Source organism: Nymphalis io, chromosome 23 (genome assembly GCF_905147045.1).
Source record: "Nymphalis io chromosome 23, ilAglIoxx1.1, whole genome shotgun sequence".
Taxonomy (NCBI): Eukaryota; Metazoa; Arthropoda; class Insecta; order Lepidoptera; family Nymphalidae; genus Nymphalis; species Nymphalis io.
The window spans coordinates 8816574-8828651 of NC_065910.1; the positions used below are offsets into that span (position 1 = coordinate 8816574).

A 12078-nucleotide genomic window follows, 5' to 3' on the forward strand; every position below is an offset into this window, starting at 1 on the left:
TGATATACCTTGTAACTAAAAGACGCTGCTGAACATCAATTTATATACCATTCAACCGATCGCCAGGTCTGCCTGTCTAAATACACTGGCACTGCAACATGAATAAACCATTTCTTATATCATCAATATTGTGCCTTTAATTACATTGGCTCACCCTCTCTATAAATCGTAATACAGCAATACGCTGTATTCGGAGTAAGAGAGATAATATTTTTTTGCGGTAGAAATTAAATACATAAACGTTCCATTAAAATTTAACTTTGAAACTCTACCCTTATATCAACTAAAGAAGTTTTACTTGAAAAATTAAACATAAGTATTTCTTATTTCAACTCAATATTCAAACATTTTATTTATGTATATAAGAACTCAAGTCTTCGTTTTAGTAAATTAGCAATTTAGTCACATAGCTCGTATTTACACAGCTCATAGAATGTCTGGTTTTAAGAGATCATTGTCTACTAAGTAAAGATTTTCTTTAGGAGGTTATTGACCTACGGTATTTCGACGCAGCATTTAAGCATAATATTAAATCAATTCAAAATGTTCTTTATTCAATTTGGTTATTATAGGCGTTTCGGAATTCATTATTAGATATTTTTTGTTATAAATATATGAACCATTCCATACATCGCCAATGCGCCACCAACCATCGGAACTAACAAGCTATGTCTCTTGTGCCTGTAATAAGACACAATTACTCTTCAAGTAGGAGCACAAAAGTATTAAGTATTGCTACTTAGCGGTGTAATTAGTAGAATAGAATAGATTATGCTTTGTTGTACACCAAAAGATTTACAGAAAAAGTTATAAGCAGCAATGACTGAAGGGAACCTACTACTTTCTGCTTACATAAAACCCTACCCTATAGTAGACTTGTATATCATTTTAGTACCTATATTAATTAATTTATATCTTCTCTTAATTTATATTGAGTAAACAAAAGTTATTTATTATTGAAGCTGACGTATCACTTCATATTATTAAAAAAGTTTTATCATCAATATTTTAATATCAAATATTTGAACTTCATTCCAATAATGTTGTTTTATTTTAGTAATAATCTCTTCATTACGCTTTCTTGTAAAAATATAATTTTGATATTAATAATGTAATTTGGTAAATAACACTTTTTTTATTTGTTCGTTTATAGATTAAGTGGGCCAGTGGTTAGTGTACCAGAACTTAATCCGGCCAATTAATTTTCATGTGCTTAATTTGTGCTTATAATTCAAAGCATGCTATAAAACATCGTGAGAAACTCTGCGTGTTGTGTTGGATAAAAATCTCCACCAATCCACAATAACGCAACGTGGCGAAATTAGCTCCTTGCCTACTCCTCAAATGAAGAGGAGGCTTTAGCCCAGCGGTGGGACATTTACAAGTTATAACTTCAGTTATATATACTTTATGTTATAGATAGGTGGACTTGCAAATGGGCCACCTGATGTTAAGTGGTCACCAACGTCCATAGACATTGGAGATGTAAGAAATATTAACTATTCCTTACATCGCAAATGCACTACCAACCTTGGAAATGAAGTCTAATATGTGTCACTAGCTGTGATATTTGTTTTAAATTTGTACTATATATTGAAATAAACAACAAATTTTAAATATTGAAATCTGAAAACATTAATAGCAAAACAAAATGTTTCATCTTCAAACAAAATATTTTTTTAACGATTGATTTAAGTGCCTCTTAAGCATGCCTAAAATTTCGGTAGACAAATATGTATGTACGTTAAGTTGTTGTAACTTTTAATAGACTCACGATATTTTTCTTTAGCGCTGAGCACGATATGACTAATAAACACAAATTAAGTTCATGATAACTTTGTACTGTTTGTCTTAACTTTAAAACCCGTTCTTATATTTGCTAACGTCGTATTTTTATATCTTATATAGACGTCATAATCCACCTGATGGTAAGTGGTCACCAACGCCCATAGACAATACATGCGATGGTTAACATATCTTACAATTCCAATCATTGTAGGATATGTTAACCATCGCTTACATCGCCAATGCGCCACCAACCTTAGGAACTAAGATGTTATGTCCTTTGTGCCTGTAATGACACTGGCTCACTCACGCTTTTAACCGGAACACAACAATACCAAGTACTGCTGTTTTGCGGTAGAATATCTGATGAGTGGGTGGTACCTACCCAGATGAGCTTGCACAAAGCCCTACCACCAGTAACACATACACTTAATATCATATTTAGCTCCTTTGATCTCTTAAATAGGTCGCTATTACCATTTTTATGAACGAATATTTTATGGTATTATAAAAAGGATTTTTCGGCGTTAAATTTCGTCTTGGCACGAGTTTTTGCGCATCGTGACCTACGACACTAGACTAAGAACTTTAAAAGACGACGTGACGAGAATACAGTGGCTTTTTAGTGTCATCATTTTATACGTTTAATATTTTGAAACAGGTGACGCGCACTAAGCTTACCAAGCTTAATATTTAGCTTTACACCAAATTTTAACGACACTTGTATGTGACAATAATTCTTTCCTAATCCTTTTTGTTCGGAAAGATATAGCCTTTAATTGTCCCATTTCTTCTGGGAAGAAGGTCTGCAGCTATTTCTACCACGCTGCTACAATGCAGGTTGGAATAGTGTATAGTTAAATAAATAGCAGATATTCATCAGCAGGTTTCCTTACAATGGTCTCTTTCGCGAGCACGAGATGAATTATAAACACAAATTAAGAACATGAAAATGTCTGGATTTGTCCCCACACTCGTCTGTTAAGGTTCACGTATTCTAACCACTGGGCAATCTGTCTTAATCAAAAACATTTTGGTTTGATTTTGGTTTTGATTAATAGTTTCAAGTTAGTCTAGTGTTGATTGCATATTTCGTTTTGTTGCGGCAGAAAATTGCGGTTTGATCGAAGCCAATACTCATCTACCAAAATAAAATATTTGTTCCGCTTGCATTCGGTATACTTCGGCCTTGGAATTATATTGATTCGTATCTAAGAATTGTTTTTGCATTTTTAATAGCCTGCTGCACTGTCTTTATTTTTCTACATAATCGGAACTACAATTCAAAATAAAATGCTGCAATTATAGCAACAACTGCTTAGCAAGAATGCAAGCACTCATGATTTCTATAGTTAACAATTTAAAATTTTATTTAATCTATTTATAGTTGTTTAATTTAAATACGATAGTTTTTAATTTATTAGTGGGAATTAGTATGTTTTGTCACTAGTGTCTGTAATTACACGGACAACCTGTATTTCAATCTGGAACACAACAATACTTCGTAGCTATGCTTAGCAGTAGGATAAGTGAGTGGATGGTGCCTAGACTGCAGAAGACTTGACAGTAAAGCATATTCTATTATTTGTAATTCATACTGACCAAAATACGAATGCCGGTGCTTCCGTTGTCTGAACGACTGAGCACTGCAGACGTAATGTGGAACCAGGCTTAAGGTACTTCTCCGTAGGACCTGATATCTGCGCTCTTGCTTCTGAAACAAAAAAAAATAAGCCGTTGAGATAATTCTTTTTATATTATATTAACTCATACTTAAAAATATAATATTTAAATTTTTAGTAAATTCATTGTTCGGTTTTAAACAAATGACGATTGAATTTGAAATACATGATTGGGCAAAAAGTTATTCTATAGTTTTTTTTTTTTTTATAGAATAGGAAGGCGGACGAGCATATGGGCCACCTGATGGTAAGTGGTCACCAACGCTCTTAGACATTAGCATTGTAAGAAATGTCAACCATCGCTTACATATCCAATGCGCCACCAACCTTGGGAACTAAGATTTTATGTCCCTTGTGCCTGTAATTTTTTATATTTTTTTTTTTTTTTTTTATATGCCCCGGGATGGCAAATGACTCCACTCCACCTGATGGTAAGTGGTAGTAGAGTCCAAACGCGACGACGGCCAGTACAGTCGGGAAGAATTTACACTGGCTCACTCACCCTTCAAATCGGAACACAACAATATCAAGTATTGCTGTTTTGCGGTAGAATATCTGATGAGTGGGTGGTACCTACCCAGACGAGCTTGCACAAAGCCCTACCACCAGTAGTATACTACCAGTAGTACTATATACTAGAATCCTTTAATTATAGTATTCAAAATTTTGAAAATACGAGAAAAAGAAAGAATTATAGTTTCGGAGATATTAAGAGACAAGTTAAAAAAGTTAAAAAATGTATCAGAGTCTGGATTGAAATCTTAATATTTCTATAATAATTCGGAATTACTCCCACGTTACATTGGGACGAGCTTATATGCCATAACATTGTTATATTACCTTATATGTCACAACTGGACAAGCTTAGCTTGTCAAGTTGTGTTAACTATAACTGTATTAAAATGGTTATAACTATTTCATTTAAAAATATATATTTAACCTACTTTTTACATATCAAGTCAATATTTACGTCACCAATTGACAATTTTGTCTACCCTAAGGTTGTTTGGAAGAGATCGCTTTTCATTGATAAAGCCGCTTTTTTAACATCTGCTATTTTATTTGAAGTAGCAGCCTGTAAATGTCCCACTGCTGGGCTAAGGCCTCCTTTCCCTGTATGAGGAGAAGGTTTGGAGCTTATTCCACCACGCTGCTCCAATGTTGCTGCTGCGGGTTGGTGAAATACACATGTGGCAGAATTTCAGTGAAATTAACATGCAGGTTTACTCACGATGTTTTCCTTTATCGTAAAGAACGAGATGAATTATGATCATAAATTAAGCACATGAAAATTCAGTGGTGCTTGCCCTGGTTTGAACCCACGATCATCGGATAAAAGTCACGCATTCTTACCACTGTCAGTCAGTATTTTTATTTTATTTAGTGATATAAGAAACAATATCGGCATTTACACAAAATTAACAATTAAAAATTACGATAATAATACCTAGACTACTGTGTGAAACATCATTGGCATTTACAACGATACAATTGAATGACATTTCAATGATATTACACTTATAAAATAAATAATACAATTATAATGCTAACATTAAACTTAACTTATATTAATAAATGTGGTTTTGTTTTATAACATTTCAAACGCAAAAATGTATGCAAAATAAATGCAATCAGTTGAGTACAAATTGTTTAAAATTTTGTCCATGATACTCTAAAAAACCTTTTAAAAACAGTAAAACTGTTATATAAAACTTTCAATACACAAAAATAAAAAAACAAAAAGGACAAAACATAACAAATTACACTGAATAATAATACATAACAAAGTAAACTGAATATCAAATAATACAGAATAAAGTCGCTTCAGAATCTTATGTCAGTCTTACAAACCTTCTAGTTAAGGGAAACCAATGTCACAAAAGCAATTCCCAGACATATACGTGTGTATCTTTTAATTACCACAAACAGGAGTGTTTGTGCAGAGAATTACTCCGAGCTTTGTATTTTCCCCTAATAGAGGGAAAACCATTTCGCAAGTATTTCCTTTATGGGCTGTTACTTATTACTGCACTGCAAGAGGATAAAGATAGGGAAATAATGTGACTGAGTGACATGGATAATCTTATGCTAGCTGAATACTGGCAAGATGAAAACAGATAACAAAGCGCTTAAAGCACTTAATTTTTAACATTATTGACGACATTAATTGTGAACAGTTTATATGATGATGATGTTCTGCTGACAGGTTTTGGTCACATCAACCAATATCAACTAACTATGCAAAAGATTTCACAGCACTCATGGGTGTATCCAAACACGGGTACACTCTATATTTTCCCATTATTATAGTGATGTAATGGCCCACAAACTGGGAGCTCAAGCTCAAGGATTATCAATTTCCAAATATAAAAGGGCAGCTACTAAGAACTTCTCGACTTATAAACTAATAATTTTGTATTGCCACCATGAACTTCGAACCAGCAGCCTTACAAAGAAGCCACCAGACCGACGAGTCAGTTTACATTTTATAAACTAGCAATATAAATGTCGCAGATTTAAGTCTGACTACTTGAGATATCTTCGTCCCTCGAATTGCACAAGTTTCACGCGTAGTTAGAGGGGAAAATAGGTACATTAATAATGTACCGAGATAGCCCAGTGGTTAGAACACGTGAAACTCAATCAAAAATTATGAGTTCAAACGCGACAAACATCTCTGACTTTTTATGTGATTAATTTGTGTTTATAATTCATCTTGTGCTTATAACAAAAGAGATGGCTTTGTCTGGCAATGGGACTAATTGTTGTTGTCATACGGGAATGGGAATATTGTTGTTGTCATACGTATTTGTAACTACCCCAAATTTGTTAAAAATGAGAAAAATACTTAGTATTGTTGTGTTCCGGTTCGGTGTAAGCAATTTTTAATATTTCCTACATTGCCAATATATATGGACGGTGGTGACCACTTACCATTAGGTGGCCCATTTCCCCGTCCGTCTATTTATTTTATATAAAAAACAAACTCATCGCAACCAGGGCATGGAAATAAATTAAATTAGAAACTTGAAAGCTCATATGTAATGAAAAACCACTAAAAACTAACCAGACCACTCAAGCATTCACAGCACAGATATGTTACTATTTAATAAATATAACGATACCGCTTTACCGCCTCTAAACAAAACCAAAATTATATAACCTACATTTCAAATGAAAGGGCAATGAAAATATTACTCGAGCCGCACAGGTATTTCATATATAAAAATTTCATATTCTTTGTGAAATTCTAAATTAATTTTCTCACAAGACCAATTTCACGTGACCCCTACCATTGAATTACTCGTTATTTGATAATCATTTTAATATATTTTATTTATAAAAGGCATATTTGAAGCGATTTATTTGGACGCATTGAGAGTTAAATAATGAAATAGCACGCCATGTTTTGTCACGTAAAAGACAGATAAATTTTATTGACTGTCAAAAATAAAACTGTTAAAATTGGGTGAATTTGTTTGTTATACTTAGACATCTTAATTTATCTACCGATTGTCATGAATTTATGCATACATGTTCTCAAAAGAATGACTAAGATATATCAATAATCAGTAATCTATAAAAATTAAATAATATATAAAAAGTATTTCTTTATTTATTTATCTTTTGACCATATATGCCAAACGTAAAAATGATCAATCCCCAACTTGATTTAGTTGTACATACGTTGCGATGACAATCGACCTTGAAATTTCACTTTCATCGCGACGAGATAATAACGACAATTATAGTTTAGAACTTTATATATTTTTATCTAAAAGCGATACTAAGGCACGAAAAACAATATACCTCCTAGCCATATATTTTGGCCTCACAGGAGGCGCCCTTAGGACACGCGTGTTCTGAGCCCTTAAGTGGGTTCCCAACTCGGATGCGTACTGAGACACTGTCGAGACCATTTGAGCCAACAGCAACAGGTTAATTAGAAAAAAAAAGATATACCTCCACAAAACATTGTTCTCAACAAAATGTATACTAAATAAGGGATTTGTAATATTTATTTTATATCAATATTTCTTTGTGTAAAATATTTTATTAGTTTTGTTATTTAATGAATAATTATTTGTAAAAAAATATGTTTTGTGAAAAACTATTATAGTAAGTAAAAGTATCAGCCTGCCCCAAATGTCACAATGCTGGGATAGGTCTCCTCTCATAATATGTCCTATATAATATATATAATATATCCTGGGACATTTTTCACACACGGCCATCTGATCCCAAATTAAGCTTGTACAAAGCTTGTGCTATGGAAACCAGACAACTGATATACTACATATACTACTTTTTTTTTGTAAATACATACTTATATAGATAATTACACCCAGACTCAGGACAAACATACATGTTCATGCACACAAATGTCTGTCCTGGGTGGGAATCGAACCCACAACCTTCGGCGTGAAGGGCAAGTGTTCTACCAACCACGCCAACCGTCTTATTTTTCGCCACATGCAGGTTTAACAATATTTTCCTTCCCCGGCGAGCACGAGATAAATTATAAATATAAATTAAACACATGAAAATTCAGTAGTGTAAAACTTGGAATCATCGCTTTAGATTCTCATGTTCTAACCATTGGCCTTAAGGCTCTTAAATGGTGCTTAAACCAAACAGCTTCTGTAAATAAATAATTTTCTAACTTGCAAATATAAAATAATTCCTACAACATATTTTTTTTTATGGAATAGTAAGGTAGACGAGGATATGGGTCACCTGATGGATGGTCACCAAACGCCCTTAGACATTGGCATTGTAAGAAATGTCAACCATTGCTTACATAGCCAATGCGCCACCAAACTTGGGAACTAAGATTTTATGTACCTTGTGCATGTAATTACACTGGCTCACTCACCCTTCAAACCGGAACACAACAATATAAAGTATTGCTATTTCGCGGTAGAATATCTGATGAGTGGGTGCTACCCAGACGAGCTTGCACAAAGCTATACCGCCAAAATATTATAATAACTTTTTTGAGGTTGTTGCCTAGGGTCTTGAATATAACGTACTTATTTGTCTATTATTAAATTGTCCAGAGGGTGGATCTACCAGTTATCTGTCCGATAGCTGGTTGGAATCACTACGGGTACGCGACCCCGGACTGCTCTAGCTACTAGTGTTACATTCCTGTATCTTCCGTGATCACAGTATCCTCACCCCTCTCCTTGATACGTTGTTTCCCAAAATTATCCCAGCGTCACGCCAAAGGAGAAGGAAAACTAATATTAAACCCGGAGCGGTGCCTCCGTTTAGGCGTAAGCCAGTCACCTGCGGCCAAACCAGCACCATAAGTATTGATTCGTCACTCCTGCGGATCCTGCTGGGAAGGAGAAGAGGGTGGCATGGGTACTGGGCAAGCCCGTGTTGTCATAAAGTCGCCTGGCAAAGGCGTAGCAGCATCCACGGAGAGGACACTTCGCTCACCTGTCTTGCAGGTGGAAAACAACACGGAGAGTGGCAGTCATCGGTTATAAGTCAGCACTAATAGGCGTAAGTGCGGACGCCAGGGGCCACTCTTGACAGTAGGAGGATCCATCTTAGATCCATTGATCAGTTACCGCCTGCTTTAAGTCGGGCAGCCCCCGATCAATAAGGTACTGATCCTCAGCGTTAACTTGATCTGGGTATCGACGTGGAGCTTAAAAGGCTCAATATCGATATTGTAGCCTTACAAGAGACCAGAACTGAAGACGAAGGGTCTTTGCGTGAAGCTAACTACACTTTTTACTGGAAGGGCAAGAGTTCCTTGGAAACACGAGAGCATGGTGTAGGTTTCGCGGTTCGAAACCATCTCATCAACGCCATAGAAACACCTCTAGGCGTTTCCGAGCGGATTATGGTCTTGCGTCTAAACACAAAAAGCGGCTTTGTCACGCTAATTTCCGCTTACGCACCGACGCTTAGTTCAAAACCTGAGACCAAGGATCAATTCTACGGCCAGTTCGATAAGACAGTGCGCAGGGTGAATCCAACTGACAGACTGCATATTTTGGGTGACTTTAATGCCCACGTCGGTCAGGGCACATCAGCCTGGCCTGAATGCCTCGGTGCACACGGCATAGGCAAGCTTAACGACAACGGACAACGACTGTTGGAGTTTTGCTCAAGGCATCAGCTGTGTGTTACCAATACCTTTTTTAAAGGCAAAATGATGCGGAAAGTCTCGTGGATGCACCCTCGATCTAAACACTGGCACCAATTAGACCTTGCTCTTACAAGAAGGAGGGATCTACGGGAAACGCTCCACACGCGGGCGTTTCACAGTGCCGATTGCGACACCGATCACAGCCTCGTTGCTACTAAAGTCCGACTTGTCCCTAGGAGAGTCCATTCTTCCAAGCCACTTGGTCGAAAAAAGATAAATCTTTTCAAGAATCGTGACATGGAAGTAGTGGAGTCATTTGGGGAACTCGTCCGCGAAGAATTTGCAACTTGGGACAGTACGGCATCAGCGCGAGTCGAATGGGGAAAAGTCAAGTCTCTTCTCACTGACACTGCAGGCAAGGTTTTTGGCTATCGAAAGGCAAAATCTTACGACTGGTTTCAAGAAAACGAGGAGCACTTACTTCCCTTGATTGACTCGAAACGCCAAGCCGCTTTAAATTTTCGCCTTAACCCTTGCGATGCGACGCGTAAAGATCTCACGAAGGCAAAAGCCTCCCTCCAGCATAGCACGCGCTTCTTTGCAAATGCGTATTGGACAGAGCTTTGCCAAAGCATCCAAGCGTGCGCAAATGCGGGGGATATTGGCGGGGTGTACGCGGGCATCAAAAGAGCTCTTGGACCTACTCCAAAAAAGATGGCACCTCTCAAGAAAACCGACGGTTCTGTTATAACAGACAGCACCCGTCAGATGGCAAGATGGGTAGAATACTACAAGGGGCTCTACTCGTGTACAGTGGATATTCAGCCAGAAGCAGTGGAGCTTGTCCCGAATCTGGCAACTTGGCACGAGCTAGACGTTGCACCCACAGTAGAGGAACTTTATCTGGCCGTCAAGAAGCTCAAATGCGGAAAGAGCCCCGGAAAAGACGATGTTGTCACCGAAGTCGTCAAGCTTGAGTGCCTCTTGCCCATTCTTCATAACCACCCGGCTAAGTGCTGGGAAGAAAACTATGTCCCTCAGGATATGCGAGATGCTAACATCATCACTCTTTATAAAGGCAAAGGCGATCGTGGCGACTGCAACTGTTACCGCGGAATATTTCTTAGCATCGTCGGTAAAGCCTTTGCTAGGGCCATTAGAGGCAAACTACAAAGGCTCGCCGACCACATATACCCTGAGGCACAATGTGGTTTTAGGTCCCAACGGTCAACTGTCGACATGATATTTTCACTCAGACAGCTACAAGAAAAGTGTAGGAAGCAACATACCCCCCTAGTCATTGCATTTGTAGACCTAAACAAGGCTTTTGACTCCGTGAGCAGAGAGGTGTTGTACTCGGTTCTTGTCAGAATTGTATGCCCCCCAAAACTCCTAAGGATAGTGCAATCGTTCCACGAAGGTATGGAAGTCACCGTCCTGCACAATGGCAGCACATCCACGCCATTCGACGTACGCAGTGGTGTTCGTCAAGGTTGTGCGCTGGCCCCCATCTTGTTCGGAATATTCTTCTCGCTGCTTCTGAAGGTTGATTTTGGATATGAACAGCAAGGCGTCCACTTACACACGCGAACCGATGGTAGGCTGTACAACATCTCAATGCTCAAGTCCAAACGCCACAGGGAGGACCTATTTGTAGACAGTCTGCTCTTCGCTGACGACGCTGCCTTCGTTGCTTATGACCAAGCTCAACTCCAGAGTCTAATGGACAAATTTGCCAGAGCGTGCGACCTCTTTTCAATGTCCATAAACTGCAAGAAGACCGTTATTTTGGCAAGGATGCTTAGAGCAACCAGTCATCTTGCTTAACGGCGCACCTTTACAGGTGGTTAACAAATTTTGCTACCTTGGATCGCATTTGTCGAGCAATCTCTCGCTTGATGCAGAGATCGACTTCCGCATCGGAAAAGCAGCCTCTACGTTCGGGAGGCTCTGTACAAGGGCTTGGAATAACAGACACCTTACGGTAAAAACGAAAATGCTTGTTTACCAATCATGTGTCCTAAGCACACTTTTGTATGGAGCAGAAACGTGGACAACGTACGCAAAACAAGAAGGCCGACTATAAGCCGACATTTCGCTTGCGCTGTCTTCGGAACATTCTGGGCATCACATGGCAGGATCGCGTGACAAACGAGTCTGTTCTAGTCGAGGCACAGCTGCGTAGCGTCATGGCCATTCTCAAAAAAAACGGTTACGGTGGCTGTGACACGTGCATCGCAGACTCGACTTCCAAGGCAAATACTACTGGGAGAGGTTGTGGATGCAAAGAGGTCTGTTGGGCGGCCTATGCTCCGTTACAAAGATTGCGCTAAGCATGATATGGTTGCGTTTAACATCCCTAGCAATCGATGGGAGGAACTGGCAGAGGACCGTGCCAAGTGGCGACGCCTTATTCACGAAGGTCAATCAAAGCATGACAATAACTGGCTTAAATTACTAAAAGAAAAACGCACTAGGCGTCATGAGCGGGCTTCAAACCCC

At 38.1% G+C, this 12078-nt stretch overlaps 1 protein-coding gene across 1 annotated transcript in view; it reads right to left on the reverse strand.

Moving 5' to 3' along the window:
- Nucleotides 1-12078, reverse strand: part of LOC126777575 (uncharacterized) — an 81992-nt gene that overhangs the window by 21521 nt on the left and 48393 nt on the right. The window contains exon 5 of the mRNA XM_050500639.1: nucleotides 3388-3499. Within this exon, the coding sequence (XP_050356596.1) occupies nucleotides 3388-3499 (112 nt within the window). The remainder of the gene's footprint in view (nucleotides 1-3387; nucleotides 3500-12078) is intronic.